The sequence below is a fragment of the Megalops cyprinoides genome, chromosome 7 (assembly GCF_013368585.1).
Source record: "Megalops cyprinoides isolate fMegCyp1 chromosome 7, fMegCyp1.pri, whole genome shotgun sequence".
Lineage (NCBI taxonomy): Eukaryota > Metazoa > Chordata > Actinopteri > Elopiformes > Megalopidae > Megalops > Megalops cyprinoides.
The window spans coordinates 31250832-31275024 of NC_050589.1; the positions used below are offsets into that span (position 1 = coordinate 31250832).

The following is a 24193-nucleotide window of genomic DNA, read 5'->3' on the forward strand; positions in this document are numbered from 1 at the left end:
CGAACGAAGAGGCCGGGCGCATCCATTTTAGCTGCCTTAAGACAGATTTATGCAAAATCACACAAGCATGACGAAAGGGCCTTTCAAGTCTGCCTCGCTGCCGTAAGAGTCGTCCTCCACAATTAATTAAATATTACAGCAGGAAAAAGTTCACATTTTGCAGGAAGTTGCAGGAGATTGTTGCAGAATAACCCTCTGGCCATGTTCTTCCAGATTGCCTCAGGGATGGCCTATGTGGAGAGAATGAACTACGTCCACAGAGACCTCAGGGCAGCCAACATCCTCGTGGGCGACAACCTAGTGTGCAAAGTGGCCGACTTTGGCCTGGCCCGACTCATTGAGGATAACGAGTACACTGCCAGGCAAGGTGAGGCCAGCAGAGGGCGCCAACATTCTCTCTTCCTCACATAGCCCCCACCCAAACCTCACACCACAAGGTTTGACGTGATATCTTGGATTTTTTTCTAATTGCTCAAGATTTATAATGTGTCTTGGCATGCAGGGGCCTAACTTTTTTTGGCTGGGTTTCTTTATTATGTCTAAAGCATGCTCAAGACTGTTCCAGGAAAGGGGAAGAAGAAGGGTTGGGCCATTGTTTTTGTATATTAAGCCCCTAATAAGAAAATCTTTTAAAGATCATTTTTGTGAGTGAAGCCACTCTTGCTTCTCTGTTCTCGGCTATTTTAATTTGCATTACGTATATACAAACATATGTGTGTTTTAGTAAGCTTTCATACAGCTTAAATCTAAGCATTTGACTTGAAACACGGTGGTGATTATGTTAGCCAAAGGCGGCACGTACCAAGCTGTCAGGTCTGAATGCCCATTTAACACCTCCCATGGCAGTGTGCATCTGTGAACCTGGTTTAACACCAGTTCTCAACATGTCCCCACAAGGAGCCAAGTTTCCCATCAAGTGGACAGCCCCAGAGGCAGCGCTGTACGGCCGCTTCACCATCAAGTCTGACGTCTGGTCCTTCGGGGTACTGCTGACCGAGCTGGCCACCAAAGGAAGAGTGCCGTACCCAGGTACTGCCCGCACCGGGCACTCTCTGATCACAGCAGGAAGTGCTTACTTCCACGTGTTTGCACATACTAAAATAAAAGCAACATATTGAAATGAGACAAATCGTAATATGGGTATGCAGGTGAGCTAGGAAATCCAGTCAAGGCTTATGTGGAAGCTCACCACACAGTTTGGAATAGATAAGTGTGCAGACATAAATAGGAGGTAACATAAAACAGCTTCTAGGGCAAAAACCGAAATGTAAGAATGGCTGACATTACTCGAAAGGGACCAAATAAGGAGCTTATACTAAGCGCCGTTTCTAGTGCTGTATATGTGACTTCTCGCTGTTTGCGTCTGACGCCACAGAACAGGTTTTGGGTCATAGCGATCAGTGTGTGCGGTTGTATCTAGCTACATTGCGGTGTGTAAATGAAACCTGAGAGATGCGTGTCGCTGCCTGCCCAGGGATGGTGAACAGGGAGGTGCTGGACCAGGTGGAGCGTGGGTACCGGATGCCCTGCCCCGCGGAGTGCCCGGAGTCCCTGCACGAGCTCATGCTCTCCTGCTGGCGCAAGGAGGCAGAGGAGCGGCCCACCTTCGAGTACCTGCAGGGCTTCCTGGAGGACTACTTCACCTCCACCGAGCCACAGTACCAGCCAGGGGAAAACCTCTAGGGCCTCTCAGGGGATGGGGGAGGGTTTTTCCGCGGGGAGAGAAGGTGTGACGCGCTGGAGCCGGGCCGACCTCCCTCCCCCACCCCTCCCTGCCGCAGAACCTTTCCTCCAGCGAGCCACTGCCAAAGGGACACGTCCACCCTTCCCCCAACCCCCTCCCACCCTCATTGTCCCAGCATCCAAAACTGCCCCTGCCCTTCAAACGTCTCTGTGCCAGAGGCAGTGGAGCAATAGAGCAATTCACAGTCTGCTTGAAGTCACAGCAGTATGACCTAAGCCTCTGTAAGTGGTCCATTTTCTTCTTTTTCCTCCTGTTGTTATTTGTTTGGGTTTCAGGTCAGTTGTTGAGGGCACAGAATGGACAGGGCCACTATAAATTAAACGTAAAGCATCTGTGGCTTTCCATGCCCAACTGACGGAACAGCTCCATCTGTGGAGCAAGCCCCACCTGTGACCACACTCTCCATGTTGGCCCCGCCCCCCAGAGGGCTGGGCAGGGGTCTTTTAGGTCTTCTGCTTCAACATGGCACACTGGTTTTCCCCCTCCTGATTGCCGCAAGGAATGTGTCAGGAAAATCGGGACAGGGATGAAAAGCTGTCCAGGCTTGAGAAGGACATGCTCCTTCGAACCAACGTCAGAGGGTGATCAGAGCAGAGTCGGCAATGTTCCTAGGTTCAAGAAACGAGGACATTTTCAAGCGGAGTTTTTCGTTGTGGAAGATGTCTGCTTAATCACACCCATCCATCAAGTAACTCGCCGATGTGTTTGGGGTTTCAGCGGGGAGAGTGTTGGGGTCCAGTTTTCAATTTCTTCTCTTTTTTTATAACCTGGATTAACTGGAATTATGCGTGGGCTGAGACCAGAACTGGCAAATGTTAATTAACTTGTAGCCATAGGCCGCTGAGTGTGGAGCAGAGAAACTGTGGGGGTGGGGGGGGTTGGGGTGGGGGGGTTTGAGAGGGACTGTGCTTAAAAAGAGCTTCCAAAAAAACAGAACATGTTTGCTGACAACGGCACCATGAGCTGCTGAAACAGAGGAGAAATGTCCGCATGTTTATTTAAGCCCAACAGGACTTTCGGAAAACTGTTTCTGAGAAAAAAAAAGAAACTACTGATTGCCTAGTCTCTTTCTACCGGGACTAGAATCCTGCTGCAATTTTTTTGTGCCAATGGGAACCATTTTTTGTACCGTCTGCTGTGTATAAAGTGTATTTTTATGAACCTGGACTTTCTTACTACCAAGTTCAGTGGGCAAGCCCCGAAAGTAATTGCTGGCTGTATTTTGAGTCAATGGCCAAACCCTCTACCGTGCACCCATTCAGTTTCCACTCCCATGGTTTGGACTGTGGGTGGGGTACCATAGAGATACAACCTACATCTTACTCACTGGCAGAGATTAAAGCCAGTGACTGCCAATACAGCAATCTGCTGCCAGTCTGTTTTGTGTGTTCCCCCTCAACTGGTGTCTATGTGTATAAATGTTATTTTGTCATTTATTTTTGCAATTAAAACAGCACCAAGCAGTAAAACAGCAGGCGTTTTGTTATCATCACTTGCTGCCGTCGCTTTTGAGAGGTGCGTATGTTTTGCATGTGGTTTCTGGTTCCAGACTGTGAAGGGGGAGGAGGGGGGAAGAAGGGTGGAGTGGTGAGCGGGAGGGGACAGAGTTGCAAAGTTCCACCTTTGCCATTTACAGAAGTTGAGCCATTTCAGTACTCTTTAGCGGATGTGAATCTTTAGCGTCAAGGTCACGATTTCCCTCTGTGCTGTGTTCACGTAGGTTGCCAAAGGAGCTCAGTATTTTACAGATGCCTTTTAGGAGGGCTGGCTTGTTGATGTCATAAAGAACCACTTACAATGTTTGAAGCCACCCGTCTTTGGGTGTGATATTGTCCCCTTCTCAACACTAATGGAAACCTTCTGGTGAAGCAGGGGAGAGCAGGTGTACTGTTGCTGCCCCAGTTGGAATTTCCAGTTATGTATCTTGAAACTCTTAGCATCTTGAAATATTTCCTAGTCTGTGGTAAGGGTATTATAGGAAGTGGTGTCAGAGGCAGCATTTTGTTTTTCTAGTATTACCTTTATTTGACTGCAGAGCACATGGTACTGTCACACGGTACTGCCTTCTCAAGAATAACATTAAGCAATTATATGGTACAGAAAACCCTGTCTAAACTCATATCAAGATCATAAGCAATTATATAGGAAAGTAAGCAGTTACTGTGGTGTTGTCTTGAGTTTTTCCATACCAATGTTATTCGTCATCGGTGCTTCAATACTTGCACTGGTGGGTCTCTGTAACCAGGTCTTAAGGAAGAATTGTTCAGAAGGTTTCTCTGTCCCAATCAGGATTGAAAGTGTCAGTTTGTGAGAATCACAGGCCCACCATTTGAATGCCTCTGGTTGTATTTAAGAACGTCAATGACACAGTGGTTGAGTACTTTGTGTATATCAGATATGAATCATCCCCGTTCTTCCCACTCCTGCCTTTGGTCTTTATGGGCAGACTCCATGAAGAGAGGCTGGTGTGGCCATACGGCCTGACAGTCTGGTAGCACAGTCTCACTGATCGATCTGAGATTCAATGTAGTGCTTTCACTCTTTCCAAGCACACTGTTATATATTGCCGTTTTTTTTTTTTGTTTTGTTTTTGTTTTTTGTTTTTTTTTATTTGCTATCTGGTTAATTAAATGTTAAACATCTACAATGACTATGCCTGAAGCATCTGCCTTAATTTGCCTAAGGGCAAATCACAAAGTGGTTTGGCTTTCAAGGGCTTATGTTGCTATTTTGGCAAAATATAAAATTCCTTTCTAATGGCCAGCCAATGGCATTTTACCCCTTTCTTCACTGAAACCACACTTTAACATCATTAATTCAAATCGCACATAATAGGAAATGAGACGAGTGGGTGTGTCTTAGCAGAATCACTGGGTGTGATTTTGAACAGGACTCTCTGAAGCTGCTCTGTGTTCAAACAAATTTTACAATGTTGACAATTGAATCTAAAAGATCACATTTGCTTATTTCACATCAGTGTAAGTGGGGAAGATGCCTATAGGGAACTGAAGAGTAACTGTGCCTTAAATAAGCCATTGAACGATAAGGCCAAACTGTTGTGCTTTGATTCATGCAACCTCATTGTTTTAATTAACTGGCATTATGCAGATGTTGTTTTTTCTTGTTTTTTTTTTTTTAAAACAAATGAAATGAATTTGATGAATTTAAATTTGAACACACAGTTAAAATAGACCTTTATGGACTAAGCGCAGGAGAACCTCTCTCTCTTCCCTTTTGGATAAGTGCACTGAATGGTAAAAACAGGCTGCCCATGCAGAAAATGTGTTGTGTGTTTGTGAAAGTCAGATGTTCACAGAGAGAGACAGAGGGCTTCGTCGATCACGCGAGACCTCCCATGGCCTCAGCTTCTGCATTTCACACGAGTGGCACAGCAGGGCGTGGTCACAAAGGTCACTGCTTTGTGTGATGTCTGTCAGGGTGGGGGTGTAGGTCGATGCGATCCAAAGCAAATATAGATCTAGAGTCAAATGGTGTCTTTTGTATGAAATGTGCTTTATGTCTTCCCCAGGGTTTTTTTTTTTGTTGTTTTAAGGCACTTTTTGGAATATTACCTATATAAGTATGAGTTAAGAAACAAGAGCTTCCTTTATCATTTTATTTTATAATTGGCATGCACACATTGTCACCCTAAAATTGGAGCACGTGGGAGAAATAACTTTCATTCTGAGGTGTTCGGTGTCACTGGTTTAAAGAATTGTAAATATCCCTGGTACTAATGAGTCTTGTATATATCCTTAATAATTTATTCATATTTTTTTATTTTTTGGCTCACAAGATAAACCCAGTACAGGGTTCTCTGTATAGTTCTCTGCACCATCTTCCCAATGAATCCCACATCTTTAAGACACCCCAAGTTAGAGGTGAAGGTATATGATATAGTTTTTTTTTAATTTGCTTGTTTTTAAATATGTGTAATTATATATTATTCCTTTGTTTGGCACCTTTTTTCTGTGTTCACCTATGTGAAGGTGTTGGGCAGTGTGTTACCATGGGAATGGAAGGAATAGGACCTGGACTCCCGGGATGTGCACAGCGACCTGTCTCAAACCTAGACTTGGTGAGGGAAAGAAGGCAGACAGACTACCACATCCTTTCTGTTTGTTGACATGTGTATAGTCACATCTGAACACTGCGGCTTATTTCTTCAGTATCTCGCCATTGGTATCTGGATGCTTTTGTCCTTTTTACACCAGTCATTGTTTTGAGAAATCAGGCTAGTTTCCATGCTGAAATGTTTTACTATCAACTGAGATAAAGTTGTGGAAGCAAGTAATTTAACAAGGCATCAGTTATTATATTGTTTTGTTTTTTTTTTCTTTCCTGATGTCATGTTTTACTGTACCTGAACATTACTGTACCAAATCCTCGGATGTGTAATGACTGTATGTATGGGGAATTGGGAAATTGCTCCACATCGTAAGAGCTGAATGAATCTTCCAGGTGGTCATCAATCCCAGACTCTCTTTGCACACATCACATTGCATTTACATTTTGTACATTTTTTTTGTCCCACGCGGCATGTGAGGTTTAGTTTTTGAATGTGTCCTTATCATCGATTGGAATTCTCCAGAAGGTTATTTGGGCTGCAGGATGGGTAATGCAGTTGGCTGTTCAGTCTTTTGCCCTGGATGTTTTCACATTCGTGTCTGTATAACTAATGGCTGGGACACCCCCTGATTCGGTTCACTTGGTAACATCTGGGCCTGTGTCTGTTTCCTGTAACCTATGCAGCTTCTGTTTCATGCCATTCCTCTGTAACCTTTTTTATTATTATCATTATTTTAAAAGGACATTTAGGACGAATCTCAGAAGAATGATGATTTTTGTAGTAATGCAATGTCAAATCCTTTTGTTTCATCTTCAGAAGACAAATGGGTGATGAAATCAAATTGTACTTTACAGGCTTTATCTGCCACTTCATGTTGTAATCTTTAAATGTGCAATAAATTATGTTTCTAAAGCTTTGTTTTCGCTTTTTCATGTGGTAAATGATGAAAGTATTTAGATGAATATGAAGTTTGGTGTACCTGAAGAATTACTAGTTAGTGGCACACTTTGTTGTTGCAAGGTTTTACATTAGCAATCAGTTCTAAAGTATTTCATATTAGCATGTGGATGTTTTACCTATCTGCGGGCTACCTAATCAACAGAGTGAGCGAATACCAAACCTTAACACAATTCATAATGGTAGAGGTCCCTTTATCTATGCAATGGGGCTATTCTTTCTCTTGGGGGGGGGGGGGGGGGGGTCATTTCAGGAAGATATGACTACAAGCACATGCATGTAGTCATATCTTCTGGTTCTTCTGCTTGCCATTGCTTCAGACTACAAAAGCAGTGTGACACTTCCTCTTTCCTCTCCACGGCCTTGAGTAAAGGTTCTGTAACTAATGACGACATTTGCTCATTTTAAATACCTGGTGGTGTCCCATGCTTTAACTTTTTTTCCAGTGGAAATAGTGTATCATGACAGCTGTGGAAAGGTAACTCATGAATGTGCATATGTATTTTTCCTTTTACCATTGTCAAAAACTGATACAATGTCAGCTAATGTTCCCCATACAGCAAGGTATCTTGTATGGTCTTGGGGATAAAACGCAAGAAAGCCACTAAAGAATATAGGGAAAATGGCTGGGTGTTCATCAGTACATTAGCATTGTAGCTCTGGATGGAAATGGAACCAATGCATGATAATTTTTTGTGACACCTTTGTCTGCTAAACACCCTTAGAGAAAATGAGTGAAATAAACTAACCCGTATATGGATTCAAAATCTATATGCAAGGATACCCTGAGCCAGGGGTGTAGCCAAAGATAATGTAAAACATAAATGTCATCATTACTATCATAACACAATCGTATATCCCAAAGAACATAGGCTGTTGTCTTTAGCTGAATTCTTAAGTCATGGGGAATCGAGGAGGTGTGAAAAGGCTGGAAGTTGGCACAGATGCAGTGAATCATATGGCAAGTGTCCTTTATGGAACATTCTGGAAACTGCTCCTTTACAAGAGCCCTATCCCTTTGCTGAATACTTCTTGAAGAGGTTGTCTGTTGGCTCTGAGCCAGTGATGCTGTTCTTTCCCCCATGACCAGGTGCTGCTGCATCCGGCTCTGTCAACTGAAGCTAAGCGTCATGATGCAAATAAGTCATAATATCAGTAACATCTGGCTCAAAGATTACTTCTTTTGCATGAGAAGTCTAGAACAGGGTGTATGAATGCAGGTGATACTACATGGAAGCATGAACGGGAGCTGGACTGTAAAATTATGGCAGACAGCAGGCATCCAAGAATGCCACCAGCAGACAGGGGCCTGGTATTTTGCCAAAGACCAACGTTCAGTATGCACACATTTTTTACCGAATCAACAGGACCTTAAGAAAAGTCAGTGGAGAAACAGTACAGGGAAATTAAATAAAAAACAACCTCATTATATTTTCTAGTAATATTTAAATATTTTGAACTATTTAACTATTGTACAAAATATGTTAGCATTTTCCTTTTAGTGCTGCTTCTGTTAAACCCTGTTGAGTTCAGTATTTCAGTAGCACTGAAATTACACAAGACCTGGGCTACCACCTGGCTAGATGGTAGGGTGGGCGTAAAAACATGTCCAGGTGTGTTGTGCTGGCCACAGAGTGGGAGAGGGAAAGACAGGGCAATGATCCTCACCTCTGCAGGTGTTATGGGTTCATGAAGGTACCCCAATAGATGAGAACAGCAGTAGTGTAGAAAAGGTGTTATTCCATGCCCGCTGCAAGCAAGCATCCTGTATAGAAAAGAATCTGTATACCTGACAGGAGGCAAAAAAAAAAAAAAAAACTCAGCAGAGACAAACTTTCAGACCCAGTTTTGGAAAAGGGAGTCAGCAGTTGCTTTGCATAAACAGATACTGAAATGATAGTGATAGTAAAATGATAATATGTATTATACAGATTATTGGTGTAGTCATTTGAGGGGTCCACTGTATTGAAAATAAAGTGAATTAATGTTGGTTAGAGAGATGAGAAAAGGGGGTTTACCGGGGAGAATGTCATCATATCTATGAGCTCCTTAAGTGGCAGTCTGGGGTTCCTTTTAATATATTGTAAACTTCTTGACTACAATATGCCATTTCCAAGTTCAAGCTCTCTGGCTTCCTGCGACGTTAGCCCTTGAAGTAAACTACAAGACCCAACTAGACCAAATAGTTAACGCTTCGCATTCTGTTTGGCTACACTCTGCGCCCCTCCTCCGTTGGATATGCTGATAGGCTACTTGGCTGTCTTTCTCGATGTCACAGGACTGTGATTGGATGAATATCAAAAAAGGGGGCGTGAGTTTTAGCCACGGAGGGACAGTCGTGGTGCGGGAGGAGCAAGCGGCGTGTTTCCGGTAAGAACAGGCCAGGGAACAACAGTAACATTAAATTTATATACTGACAAATAAAGAACAATCATAAAATATTTATTTAGACAAAAACTTTCCGTTTAATTACGTTTAATTTAGCTTCCACTAGGGGAGTTGGAAGACGTGGTGGCATGAGCAGGGAAATGGAAGCCGAGTTTCGGGAAATCGATGAACTCGGGAGTTGGAACGCCATTTACCAGGTAGGTGTTGAGCAAAAATAAGGTGGTGCTATGAAGAGAGGGATGAGAACCACAATGGCATGCTGTACCGCTCGCTAGGTAACGAGCTAGGTAACGTTAGCGTTTTGGACGTTTGTTAAAGAATTGTCTGCTGACTGTAGACGTAGAGGTGGTTATCCGGTAGCTAGATAGGTGGCTGAATGGGTCTCCATTCAGTGCGAACTAGTCCTGCTAGCTTACTGTAGCTAGCCGGAATAAACTGGTGGTAAAGCTAGCTGGCTTACTTGCTAGCAAACTGGAGCGACAGTGACAACTAATCGACGCGATGTTAAGTGATGTTTGTTAGCTTGCTACTGTGATAACGAAGATCTCAAGTTACTTTGAGAAAATGACGTTTCCAGACATAGCCAGGAAGATAGCTGATCAACCCGTAGTGCCTAATGTTACGCTAGAGTATCCAGCCTTTGACTGTCTTGTCACGATCAGACAGGATGCGGTTCGGGGTATGTCGGGGTTCACCGGCACGTCAGAGTGCTGTATGGCAGCTTGGATTTAACTGATGATCCTGTGCAATAAATCACACTAGCCAGCTAGCCGTACACCTAACGGTTTGATAGTTTTAACGAGTATTTTGTAATCACGCATGTAATTTATAAGGTGACTTTGGATAGCGACCGTTATAGCGCTACTTATGCAATGACTAGTTGCCTAATTAACGTTATCCTGCTGGGTGGTAAACGTTAGCTTTTTTAAACGATCCAGATTACCTAATCACAAATACATAGTTAAATGGGTATCTTGCTGAGGTTAGCAACCTGACAAGTACAATTGGTTTTAGCTGTGGTAATTAGACTGTTACTTAAAAAACCCTGATTTTATAACACGTAGTTAGCTGACTGTGTAATTACAACAGGGGTAAGCTATCAGAGACTAATTATACAGTTATCTCTGCTGCTCTTTTGGATCAATGACATAAGCTAGTAACAAGCTTGCTACCATTTTCCAAAGTTACATTTGCAGAACTGACGGAAGCAACATCAAAAATGGAAAAGCATTTGGACTGGTTAGCTGGCTGACTTACATTGCTTAAAAGTAATTTAACAGTAAAGGAAGTATGCCTTTGGCGTACACCTGACATTAGTTTTACCAAGATAGTACAAAGAAAGACATAATAGCAGTACAATGTGTACTACATTAACATAAGTAAAATATTAGAAAGTAAAAGTAAAATATTACTATTAAATTGCTGTGAAACACTTCAGCTCAGTGGGGTGATATTGTCCAGTTGCTTGCTTCCAGTTTGGGAAGTGTTAATGCTAAGAGAATTTTATAGAAAGTGTCATAGCGGCCCGTGAAGTGTTAAGGTGAGTTTTCAGAAGGAAGAAGAAAAATGTTTCGGGGCTGAGTACCCAGGGTCAATTTAAGGAAATGAGTTTTCAAGCCAGGTGGCTCTGGGTGATGGGGTTGTTCGTTCAGCTGACTGCCAGCCATGAATTGTAAGCAGACCGTAAGTAAGCGTGAGGGTTGATGGAGCATGCAGGTGGTTTTGGGGGACGATTCGCATTAAAGCTGTCTTGGCCAAACAGATGATGGATCTGAAAGGAAATCAGTTTTACTGGACAGAGGCCTCTGCAATGTAGGAGAGTACCAGGGAGATGGCAGCAGAATTATTCTCACAGAACCCTTTTTTTTTTTTTTGCCTCTGTCCCCCGGGTGTGAATTGAAACACTTTTTGGTAGATGTGTTAAAGAATAAAACCCTGGGGCAATGTTAGGTTGCATGTAACCACACCTTTACAAGTCAGACCTTGAAGTAAAGGTCATTTCCAGAGTGTGGTTGGCACCTCTAAATAAACAGCTCCTCAGATTGTCTGAAACTCACTGTCTTTGTTAACTTAAAAGTTTCAAGTTCAGTTAAAAGATACGTGATAAGTAAGTTTAAAAAAGAGTAAACAGTCATAATTGTCCCTCAGTGGAACTGTATTTTGGGATCTGCAATGTTAGCGCGATTTTAATGGTGATGGGGAGAGAGGGCAGACTGGAGATGTGAGGAGTTACACAGAGTGCTGGGTGGACTTTGGGTGAGGTCACAGGGGTTGGACAGCATTGGCACGGAGGTCAGCGGGGAGAATGCTTGCAGTAGGGCAGACAGGAGGGCGCAAGGTTCAGACCACTAGCTGATTAGGAGGTGAGATACAGGCATGCCTCTCTGATTGGTCAGTAAGGGTTCGGCGAGTGCAGGTCAGCTCCACTTGGTGCTGGGAGAGATGGTGAGGTCCAGCTTTTCTGCAAGGTACTTGGCAGGCCTAGTGAAGGTCAGTCTGCACCTGTTGCGGGACCTCCACATGACAGAACTGTTGGTGGCTGGTGCCGCTGGCCTGTGTGTCCCTTTGGAAAGGTGTCTGGGCCTGCATCTCTTAGGATTACGGGGTAAGCCCTGTGCCTAGGCTGTACTGTCCTAATGACCTCAGCCTTAGAAATCAAAGTCTCCTTTAACACAGGGTATGCTGGCTGTAAAAAATTCACAGTTAAGGGACTTTTACATAAGAGCAGTGAATTGTGAAAGACAGATTATGGTATAGCGGAATTTTCCTTGCTCAGACATTTTATTTTGTGCAATTCAGCACACAGGTAGTCTGTGCAAATTTGTTATGCAGTCGGATTTTCTTTTTGTTTTTTTTTTTTACCAACAACTTTGGAAGTAACCATGACTGTGGTGTGTGTTTTTTCCTGAATATTTCATCTGAGACACGAGAGGTAGATGACAGTGGGGCTCAGATCCTGTCAACAGCACGGCACAAAAACAGCTGAAATAGCACGCCCGGCCGGCACGCTTCAAGTGTTGGACCCCGGGGAGCATTTAAAATAGTCCTTCCAAATATATACCCACCAGTCACGTTTGATCTGGACTGGAAGGAAACCTGTAATACAAGTGAAAATTCGCACTTTGCCAAAAAAAGTGGAGTGCGTGCCAGCAGGCAGCAGCGCGGGGAGCCCCACCAGAGCGTCACCGCCACCCGTGGCGTCAGCTCTTTCCTCTACCGCCTCCGAGGGTCTGAGCGGGACGCCACGCCCCAGGGGGAGACACCGTCCATCTGAGGTGTGTCACTGCCCGCTCACGGGCGGTTGGACCGGTGCCCTGAGCGTGCTTTGTGTAGCCTGAAGCTGTTGGCAAGATCGCTTTCCATTGGACCGCCTCGCCTCACAGCGTGAACGGGGCTGCGCAAAGACGCGAAGCACGGCGCAGCAAAACGGCTGTTTGCCTCAGTGACTCCCCGCCCCCAGACCCTCTCACCCTGGGACGGAACCCCCCGGGTTTGTTATTGGGTCTGCTAAGTATTATGTCGTTCCCCAAATCCACATAAGCAGAAATACATGTGCCACTCAGCTTCTGCGTGAGCTAAAGCAGACAGTCATCACAGAAATGAGGGATGAAAAGGTACGGACCTGATCCCGCACTCAGGCTGGCTCCGCTCTACCAGTGGGCCACTCCCAACTGTCTCCAAAACATCCCGGCAGCAGAACCACAATGGAGCGTACAGTAAACGGTTCTGCCTCATTTATAGTCTGTCGTGAAAAAAGAAACTAAAGACTTCTGGGGAACTGACCTCAAATAGAATAAATGCAAGGCGTCAAACACGTTATCAACAGCCGATAAGCTGCTGAATTGTGATGCCAAATTGTCAGGTAGCAATCTGCCCGTTTCCTTAAACGGAGAGCACAGCCGTGATGGAGAGAGGTCATTTAATGATGGCGTTCATTCAAAGCGGCTGGCTGCAGTATTTATTGCTCCAGTTTGGTCGTGGTGTGAAATGTAGGCTGATGACCAGGGAGGAAAGCTGAATGTTTGTGAGCTTATGCTACTAAACAAAACTTGAAGCTCCCTTGAAATGCAAGTTTGCACCGTGTGATTGACTGTCATAGTTTCCTGAAGAAAGTCTGTTTGAGGAATTGAGACAGCAATGTGGTGTATTAATCAGGAAGCTGGGCTTGTTGCGGTTACGAGTTTGAGTCCAGGTTCTGGGCACTGCTGTTCAACCCTTGAGCGATGCACTTAACTTGAACCACTTCACTAGATGTCCAGTTGTATACACCTAAAGTATGAAAAATGGCTTGCATACCAGCATACACTAAGCAAGTAAGTAATTATGTGTCAGGAGGTCAAATTCCAAATTTAACCCTTGATTTCTTTTCCCCTCCAGGAAATCCGTCAGCAGTCAAGCGAGCTGCCCTGCAAATTTGCCAAATTACCTGAAAACAAAACCAGGAATCGCTACAGAGATGTGAGCCCCTGTAAGTACTCTCTGTTTGGAACATTAGATGATTGAGCTGGCCTGGCTATGTTCTGGGCCAATAAAAAAAAGTGGTTGAGGAAAGGCTGGACTTGAAATATTATTTAGGCTGAATGACAAACCAGGCCAATAAGAAAAAGTGTTTGAGGGATCATCAAGACGGGAAAGTCTGTCCTAAAAACAAATGATTTTAGTGATTAAAATGCTTGTTATAGAGATGTATGTTCTTGTGATCAGTATTTGTTCTGGACAGGGAGTGTCACTGCAATTTACATTGATGTGGAGGAGACAGGGCTGTCAACCAGGCAGTTAAATATATAAAACATTTTTAAATTGTCGCATGTTTTTTTTTTTTTTTGCCTTTCACTCTTCCGTCTTGGTAACTTGAAAGAGCAGTGTGGTTGTGGTTTCCTCTTCGCGAAGCCTGAAAAGTTTAACTCCTCTGGTGCCAAGCAGTCACGTGTCACTTCTGATTTGCGTGCTTCCTATTGGACGGCGTGCCATCCCCGCAGCCCCACGCGGCGATGCAGCCGGCACGGCCGCGCTCAGACTTTCCGAGCAACACGCTCGGGCGGCGAAGTCGCCACAGGGCGGCATCGACTCGGCAGAAGTTTGTGTTTGGCCCCGGCGCTGACAACAGGGTGGGCGGGGGGGGGGGTTGTGGGGTGTGGGGCCTATCAGAGACACGGCTGGTCGGTCGCCGCTCGTCTGAAAAGGATGACGGATATGGGAAATAACACACAGCTGCCGGCGCGGCCCCAGGGGCACCGTGCCATTTCCGGTTCCTCTCCCCCGGGCCGTGAGAGAGAACAAGGGAGAAAAGAGATGCGCCTTCTCACCCGGATTTCTCTCCCACAGTCGACCACAGCAGAATCCGCTTGCAGCTAGGGACGAACGACTACATCAATGCCAGCCTGATCTCGGTGGAGGAGGCGCAAAGAAGCTACATTCTCACTCAGGTGGGTTCAGCAGCTCAAGACGTGCGAGACACAGGAGAGCACTGTACTGCACTGGAGTGGGAGGTGGTGTCGGCCAGCTGTCTGTTTATTCATATTTGGCAGCCGCTGCCTAGTATTTGATGCTGAGGTGATTCTGTCTGACTCACAGCAAGGCAGAGTTTGCTTGTTATATATACTGTACACAGCATCACTTGCATTGTAATAATGATCAGGGTGCTCAAGACTGGGGAGACAGTAAAACTTGGATTGTAAATATTTCAGATGAAACTACATCATTGCAGGTAACTGAGATTGATTCACAAAATCACTGGTAAAATAAATGCACCAGTAAATATTGTTAGTGAGTTAGTTTAAATGCTGTCAGCGATGAATAGCTAATCATATGATGAGCACCATGTGATGAGCTAATCATATTACAGTGTTAGTGATTTAAGCCTTGTAGATCTGACAAACAACTTTGACCTCGTAGGTCTTTGGCTCTCGTCGTTTTTGATTAATTATGTAAATTGTGGTTCAAGTTCATCTGGTGCCTCAGTCTGGCCCAAGGCAGCTGTGGGCTTGTTTGGTTTTGCGTGTCTCTGCCGTGAAGTTCATCTTCGGGCATCTCCCAGCATGCACCGGTGCTGTGGAATCTGAACGTCAGCACCCTCCCCGGCTTGTTCCAGCACACCTTGGCAGCTGTTCTCCGCACTGCAGACCAGGAGCTGGTCTGGACCTGCTGTTTTTGAAGATCAGGGTACTGCAGTTTCAGTCAGTATGAAGGCACTAAAGGCCTTGAGTCAAAAAGAGTAGGGCGTATTGCATGTGGTTGGGGCCTGTCTTGATCTTGGCTTTTCATGTAGTTACATCAGAAAAACAGCATCAACAAACGTGGTATAGAAAAAGAATTGCATTTGAAGCTTTGAATTGTATCTGAAGCTTTTTTTAATGCTGAGCATTATTAATTCTTAATTACTCTTAATTACTTAACCAATGCTGTCCCGTGTGTGCAATTGACACAGTGGCACGGTTTTCTGAATTTCAATAAGCAAACTTAAAAGAGTAAAAGGAGACCTTTAACAGGTCTCTTGATACAGCACTTTGTTCCTACTTTTAACTGTCAGGCCCTCGGTGACATTTAATGCAGATGCATACGTGACGTTTATCTGCCCTGGTCTGCTGAGCGGGACCTTTGCGCTAGCAGTCAGAGTTCACGTGTGGGTTTGCACAGGTGTGCCGTTGCTTTTTCTTTCCTCTTATCGGAGATGCGGTCGGTCACGGTTCTCTCTCTCCGCAGGGCCCACTGCCGAACACCTGCGGTCACTTCTGGGAGATGGTCTGGGAGCAGAAGAGCCGCGGGGTGGTCATGCTGAACCGCGTCATCGAGAAGGGCTCCGTGAGTACCGCCGTCCGACTGCAGCGCCGAGGACCTCGGCTGCGCGTGACCGCATGTCGACCGTACGGCCGAGCACCCTCACATGCGCATCCCATGGCCGCCTTTGGCTGGTGTGGAAAGTCTGAAGGCAAATGTTTTATTGTTGAGCCTACAGATTTGCACCTGGTAGGATTTCCAGTGTACCTGGAAGCACTTACCTTTAAGGATGCTTTCATGGTCAGGAAGATTACATTACATTACATTATTGGCATTTAGCAGACACTCTTATCCAGAGTGACTTACATCAGTTACAGGTTTTTACAATGTTATCCATTTATACAGCTGGATATTTACTGAGGCAATTGTGGGTTACAACAGTGCCCCCGTGGGGAATCGAACCAAATCGAACAAGTGCTGATCCTTAACCACTATGCTACACTGCCTTTGCACACCTTGTTGATTTAAACAGCTTAGCATATATAGGGACCATGGGTTATTTTTTGTCTCTCCCTTTGAAATCATATTTGTGTGTTTGAGACGTTATTTTGCTGTACTGATAAATTGGTTGTGTTTAAACTCAGCATTTTTGATAGCTTTGACAAGCCTGAGACAAGAATAGACAAATCCAGCACTGAGTGGCCACAGTATCATCATTACTCTCCCTTAATCCTTAATTGTTTAAATGAATTCACTGATTGGATAGGAGGACGACTCACTCAGTGCGGTTCAGGTGCTAACTGATTGAAAACTAAAACTCATCCCTGAGCTGAGAGGGTACAGTGCAGTCTGCTTCATGGAATGGCGTTAGGAACACGCTGCCGTGTTGACGCTTTGTGCTGTCCTGTCGTTCCCAGGTCAAGTGTGCCCAGTACTGGCCCCCTCCAGAGGAGCGGGAGGCTGTCTTCAATGACACGAACTTCAAACTGACCTTGATCTCTGAAGACGTCAAGTCCTACTACACTGTGCGTCAGCTGGAGCTGGAGAATCTGTCGGTAAGGGACCTCGTCCGCTGCCCAGGTGTCCCAGAGCATGCTGGGAAATGTAGTTCTGTAGTCAAGCTGAAAAGATTGTGTCTCTTCACAAATCCAATAAAATACCACAAAGGAATATACCAAAGTAATGATAAATGGGAGAGGCACAATGTAAATAAAAATTTTTGTGTTACTACAGGCATTGTGTTTTCCACAATAAAATACATTTTGCTTTGTGGTTGGTCACATGGAACACATTGTATATATCTCAACACACTGAGGTTGGTACTGTTATTAAAAGTGTAAAATGACGGAATGTTATGGCATGAATGAAACGAAAATGAAGATTTCCTAACATGGAACAGTTTAAAAAAAGTTCTTCACAATGCTCCAAGTTTTGGAAGAGTGATGGGGAGCATGTATACAGCAAAACCTTGCCATTTGTAGGTTTACAATCTGCAGTTTCAAATATTCATGCTGGACGGTGCTCTGTGTTCCGGGTGTCACCCTGTGAGCCTAGGGTGGTGAGCACTGTGAGGATTTAACCATTATGTAGTTAAACGAGTTGGCTAATGATCGCCTACGTCAACTTCCTGTTGAAACTCATTTGGCTTGTCTTGTTTATATTTAGCCGATGTTGTAAAAAAAAATAGAGCAAGTCGGCCAACAGTTGTAACGCTCAGAATGGATGCAGTCTGGCTGAAGTGAACTATGTGAGCTGTGTATACTTTTGCATTGCTTTGATACAAAATGCATTCAATCACCACTTCTTCTGAAATTCATGAATACCTCTCTCAGTCAGTGTTCACCACCAGCAAAATCATGTACAACTACAGCAAATTTTGCAGGCATTTAGATATTCTGTTCAAAACAATTAACTTTCAGTTCCAAACCTAACAAAATTTTGATTAGTATAGATGGAAATATGCAGCATTTTGACAGACAATGAAACTATACGCTTGAAATAAGACAGATTATTCAGATTTTAGCAGAAAGTTTATTCAGTTTTTTTGTTTGCTGCCTTGTTACCATCTATACAAAAGTGATCATATTTGCATTAAAATGTGCATGTATATAGGCAAAATATAGATGTAGTTGTCACTGAAGAGATTTTTCCACTACTGCTGCTGTATATCTAAGTCAGGGGCTATCAGTGAGAGAAAGTGACCCAAGAATGCAACTACGGTAAATTTACCACGCTCAATAGTGGTATCTACAGTATTGTGACAGGCAAAACAACAGATCAGAAAGTTTGTTCTGGGAGTCATGATAGCTGCTTGGCTTCAAATATTTATGGGGCGTGGGGGATAGTAGGGGTGGATAAGATATGCTAAAGATTTTTTTCTCAAGGTTTAAGGCAAGGGAGAATGTTGCAGCAAATGTGAAATTCATAAAATTTTGACCCAAAATACAGAGGACACCATGGATCAGCATTAGTACTACACCAGACTTCTAGTGGTAGTATCATGTGTTGTTTCACTTACTGTACTAGAAATGAAAAGCATCTGACTTTTTGTTGTACTATAGTATACCTCAGTAATTTTAGCACAGAGCTGTCATGAGGCATATTGAAGCATTTCAGATTTATTTGTTTGGTATTATAATATGTACTGTAAACTTTTTTTTTGCAATGCAGCACTAATCAATACAAAAACAGAGGATATGGCAAAACATAATATATGCATTTCGCAATGCTTCAGGTTGTTTCTGTTTTTTAGTCCATTGCATTGTGAGTGACAAAGTAGTCTTGCTGGGAGAGAGCATTTGCTATAGTTATGGCAGCATGAGTCACTTTTGGGTGAATTATGAAGTGTTTTGGTGGTTGTAGTGCATTTTGCATGAAAAATTAACTGATGTGCTCATATGCATGGTTGTTAAGGACACTGTGATAAAAGTTTTGAAAAAGTGTGAATGGTATTGACCTAATAGTGCGATAACGGTTGTAAAAAACTGTAACGCAAAAAACGTGTAGTATGTAAAATGTGTGTTTCTGACTGTGAGCGTCTCCAGTGTGTCATTGATTGATTTCCATGAAAGTAAATGTAGCCAAAGCATTTTGTGAAATATAGGATTTAATATGCTGAGCTTAGAAGTTGCAGTGTAGCTTTTGTGGCGTGTCAGTTGTCAACACAGACCATGTAGCTTCCATTTGAAATGGTGATTCTGTTGTTTGTTTATTTTGTCTTCGTGTGACACCGCTGGCTTTTTCCAAAATGTTGAACCATGTGACGTAAATATTTATTTTGGAAATGTGGCGTAAGGACCCTTATTTTCGTCATTTCGCTGTCGCTGCTGGTCAGAGCAAGTGGCCGTAAAGGTGGTGGGTGTAGGCCGAGGCCATGGCCTGTTTACGTTTCCCAGAATCATGGCCAGATTTAGCATCTCTCCTTCCTCTTGTGGCCTCCATGCCGGCTCATCTCCGGGTTGAACTCTGTGGTTTGTTTTGTGTCTCCCTGACTGCAGGTAGAATGTATCAAACAGCACTTGGCAGTGGTATGTGTAGTGCACAGCTAAATTGGGGTTAAAAACACATTACTGTTTTGAAATAAACAGTTGAGGTCATAGCCTTGAGTGAGTCCCATTGAGAAAACTTGCTCTACAGGGTGGAACCACAGAATGCTAAGCTTCTACAGGCTCTAAGTCCCACTGAGGTCACAGTGCAACACCACACCTCCTCACAAGGGTTAACTTTTCCTCAATGTCGCTGATGCCACATTGCAGTCGGACCAGCTAGAGGCCAAAGGAGAGAGTGGCAGACGATACTGTGGACGAGCGCAGCCCTACCGATGGCTGAACTCCTCTCCCCCTTTCCCTCGCTCTCTTCCCCAGACTCAGGAAACGAGAGAGATCCTTCATTTCCACTACACCACCTGGCCTGATTTCGGGGTGCCCGAGTCCCCGGCCTCCTTCCTCAACTTCCTCTTCAAGGTGCGGGAGTCGGGGTGCCTGAACTCGGACCAGGGCCCCGTGGTGGTGCACTGCAGCGCGGGAATCGGGCGCTCCGGAACCTTCTGCCTCGTAGACACCTGCCTCCTATTGGTGAGTACAGAGCAGGAAGGGCGACCTGCACGTTTTGCACACACGATGCTAGCGCCACTTGGACACCAACCGCTTTACCCGTCTGGTTTGATCTCATATTGCGTAGGGCTCTTTTTATTTTCTGCTATGGCTTAACGTTAAAGGGTTCCACGGCGGAAGTCAGAACTTGAGCACAGCGCATGAACTGTGGAAACCATCGACGATGTAAAAGGGTCTTGTGCAAGTGTGAGCACTTTTACTGGTTGCACCTCGGTTCAGGGTATTGGTACGGTGATAACGCTGTGACAGCGCAGTGTTAAATCCCGGTTTACCTGAGATTCGCCCAGAGCGAGGGGCTGTGTGTGGAGAAGCACCGCAGAGCGACTCAGGCCCCATCTGTCCGTTGCATCTCATTGGGCGCTCTTGGCTGTGACCGCGCTGTGCCCTGCTGTCCCGCGCTCTCCGCAGATGTCCAAACGCAAGGACCCCTCGTCTGTCCGCATCCGGAACGTCCTGCTGGAGATGCGGGAGTACCGCATGGGCCTCATCCAGACTGCAGACCAGCTCCGTTTCTCCTACCTCGCTGTCATAGAAGGGGCCAAATGCATCATGGGAGACAAATCGGTGCAGGTATGATTCCCTCCACGGAATTAAACCTGCAACCAGACATTTTCTATGCCTTAAATAAAGGGCTGACCCTCATATTTTCTTGGGATTTCATTTTTCTGCAGTAAATGACAGATAATGTGCATGTTGGTCGAAGCCTTATTGAAAAGGAGAACTACGGACAAGTTTCAGTACATATTGTATGGTTTGTAGTAATGATTTACATATATGATTGCGCCTTCCACACAGTGTTCTTAAAGTTTAAAGTCTGATTCTCATCTTCATTGCTATTGCAAGCTGATATTTTAACGACCAGAGCTGGTCAAAATTATGTGGAAAAAGCAGCATTTGCCACAGATAGCGAGTAGATCAGGTTAGATACTAAAAACTGTGTTTTTAAAAAAAAAAACTTCTTGCCATTTCGAAATTGAGAAAATGAAACATTTCAGAGGAGGAGTAGTAGCTGAAATGGCAACCCATGCTTATGACTGAATGTGTAACTGTTGCATGTTAAGTGAAGATGGGCACTCCCATTAGTTATCATTGCTCATAAATATTTCCTGTCGATTTCATATTTCATCACTGATGAAAAGTTCCGTGATGAAGCATGGTCCACTCACAGGGCCCACAGGTCATTCATCTCAGACTAGCCTTTCTGTGTCAGGGGAAACCCCGCTCTGTACTGAGCTGAAGCTAAACCCACTGTCCCCTGTTCATATGAAGGAATCGTGGAAGGAGCTTTCAAATGAGGAGGACATTCCTCCGGAGTTCACGCCCCCTCCCCCGCGGCCCGTCAAAGACCCCCACAACGGCACAGACAAGACCCGAACGTTCTTCCCAGGGGGAGACGTAGCCGAGGAGGTCATCGAGCGGTCGCACAACGACATCCCCACTCACAGGTAAAGGCGGCCCGCCGTGGCTCGCAGCCAAGGCCGTCACTGTGGAGCGTGTCTTGTTTGTTTGTCTGACCCTTGTCACACAGCGCAATTTGCGCAGCTTTTACGCCACAGTAGATATCAGTCCTTTGCGTTGCTGCCAGTTCCGTGTGATATCCAGTTATGTTTATTTTTTCCACCTGAGTAGTTTTTGCATGTTTTTGCAATGTCTTTGCATTCCAGTTACACAGCTGTGCTCCATTTAGCCACAAACGTTTTAACAAACCAGAAGTGACATTGAGTCTCTTGGTAGCTTGCGAGCAAGTTAACACAGCACATCTGATAATTAATTACTGTTGTATCAGTCTAGCTACTTGGAATGCACACTTAGTGAGACATTTCTTAGCGGTTGTTACTCGCTGGCAAATTTACCAGTGTGCATTTCAAGAGTGAGTTGATAATATAGTTACATTTCTCCACACCTGGCAGAAAACTCAGTTCAAAAAGTCGTTTGTCCTTTTGCCAAAACGTGCTTCCAAATGGCTTTTGCCACAGCTGATAAATGGTGCGTGGGAAGTTGCAAGGAGCAGGATGAAGCAACCGGCTTGTTTGATTCTGATTGCTCTGTGTGACAGAACAAAGAGTGTTCATCATGTGTTGCATTATTGTTCCATTAACGATGGTCAGGAGTTTCTGAATTCACTCAGCAGAGGAAATATTTTCGAAAGGGGGTGTCAGTTGACGTAAAGGGAGCAGATGACTAAGGGCCTGTCAAAATCTGACTGTTGCCGTGAGGATTATCTTCAGGGTTCCCTGTTTCGTTTTTGCAAAGCTGAGTCGTGCCGTTCCCTGGGCTCGTGGTGGCGCTCGGCAGAATGGAAAGTGAAAGCTCCGCCTGTAGGCATGCGAGGGGCAAGGCGCCTCCCTTTGTATTTCAGAGTGCTGGTTGGATGGGGCGGACGTCTGTCGAGAATTTCTGTGATCTTATTGGTCCGCTGGCGTGTCCCCTCAGCTTGCCGCCGGAGCCCGGACTGCGGAGGAGGGCCGTGGGCGACAGCGCGGCCGCCCATACGGATCAGTCGGACGGGCCGGCCGCGCACAAGGACCAGAGAGGCGGGGGCCAGATGAACGCCCAGCAGCAGCCCGAGGCGGAGGGGCGGGCGGAGGAGGCGGTGGAGGAGGGCGAGAAAGCACACGGGACGTGGACGCCCCTGCTGGCCAACATGTGCCTGTGCACCGTCCTGGCTCTGGGAGCTTACATCTGTTACCGAGCCTGTTTCCACTGATCTCTGTCTCTCTCTGTCTCTGTCTGTCTCTCTCTCTCTCTCTCTCTCTCTCTCTCTCTGTCTCTCTCTCTCTCTGTCTCTCTCTCTCTGTTATTCGCGCATAACCAAGGCCAGCCGGCCCGCCCACTTTGCCTGCCTGGAGCTCCGCCTCCGGCATGTGCAAGAGCTGGAACTGAGAGAGGCGCGGACTGGTGCTCAACTCCTTTTTTTTCTGTTTTTTGTTTCTTTTTTGTTTGGTTTTGTTTTTTCAAATGCAACCTGGGGGAGAGTGGGGTTTAAGGGGAGGGCTCTTCCCCGCTGGCATCTTCCCCCAAGTTCCACGTACTGTCCGTTCTTAGCTCAGGGCCACAATTATCAGGTGTCACATCCCTACAATAAAACACGCGTTTATCAAACAACATTTTCTCCATCGCTTAAGGGGAACTGTGTGTGTGTGTGTGTGTGTGTATGTATGTGTCTATATAAAATGTGTATGTGTATATATAATATATATAAACATCCCATTTCATAATTCATAATAATGTAGGAATCATAAGACCGTCACATATACACACACACATCCCCGTCACTGTTACTGAAATGCATTCTTCCGTATCTTTATCTCAGCCTTTCAGCATATTTTCTGCTTCTCAGCATTTCACTTGTCTGTATGAAATGTGTCCGGTCTCGTCCTCCAGCAAAGGGGGGTGGGGGTGCTTCAGGAGGCTGACGTAGAGCCGGGTTATTTGTGAGCCTGCAGAATAAATGTTAAGAAAACGCAAGCAACCGGATGCTGTTTTCCTCCATGCTTACTAAGTGTGGGCCGACTTGTACCAGAGAATAAGCTGAGACATGAAGGCGCCTTTCCCTGAGAGGCAAGACCACGGCCTTCCCTCTGCCTGAGGGGGGCGCCAGAGAGGCGCCGCTGTCAAGCCAAACGCGAGCATCCTTGACAGGTCAGGCCCACAAGGGGGCGCTCTAGTCATACATAGTCAGGATTGTTGGGACTCTTCCCTCAGTGCTTGATTTCTGTGTGCCGTCTCAGTGAGAGAATGTCGCAAACTGGACTTGGCAGGTCAAAAGGAAAAATGTGTCCCACATCGCTTCATATTAAATATTTTTTTAGTTTGATTTTTTTCTTTTGTTTTTTTTTTCCTGCCCTCAGTCGTTTCACGTGCACATGAAAGTATCAGTTGAGGATGTGCTGTGTTGGGTAGAATGTCGACAGTATTGCCACTTTCTTTGCTAATCCATGCTATCAGCTCCAGCTGGACACTTTGCACACACATAAATACACACACATACTTGCTGTTGTTAGCAGTTCCATCAAAATAAATTTAAATGATTGTATTTTGTTCCCACATTTCCAGTTCCTCATCATGTTGTTGCATCATCAAGCAGCCTTTGATTTTTGTAGAGCTGGATCTGTTTTTTGGTCCCTCCACTCAAACTCTGGAACATATTCGAGTTAGAAAGGGGGGAAGTAAAAACGTTTCCAAAGATAGAGATGTCTCATCAAT

General features: G+C 45.0%; 2 protein-coding genes across 2 annotated transcripts in view; both read left to right on the plus strand.

Moving 5' to 3' along the window:
• Positions 1–2595, plus strand: part of src (v-src avian sarcoma (Schmidt-Ruppin A-2) viral oncogene homolog) — a 32103-nt gene extending 29508 nt beyond the window's left edge. The window contains 4 exon segments of the mRNA XM_036532829.1: positions 214–367; positions 898–1029; positions 1475–1668; positions 1670–2595. Coding sequence (XP_036388722.1) covers positions 214–367; positions 898–1029; positions 1475–1668; positions 1670–1954 — 765 coding nt within the window. The 3' untranslated portion in view covers positions 1955–2595.
• Positions 2596–9088: 6493 nt separating this feature from the next.
• ptpn1 (protein tyrosine phosphatase non-receptor type 1) lies at positions 9089–23171 on the plus strand. The gene is made up of 10 exons (XM_036533184.1): positions 9089–9140; positions 9255–9355; positions 13536–13626; positions 14484–14584; positions 15861–15959; positions 16793–16930; positions 19739–19948; positions 20396–20557; positions 21257–21432; positions 22421–23171. Exons 2-10 carry the CDS (start codon positions 9287–9289, stop codon positions 22692–22694), a joined length of 1320 nt encoding a protein of 439 aa, XP_036389077.1. The 5' UTR covers positions 9089–9140; positions 9255–9286; the 3' UTR covers positions 22695–23171.
• Positions 23172–24193: the final 1022 nt, after the last annotated feature.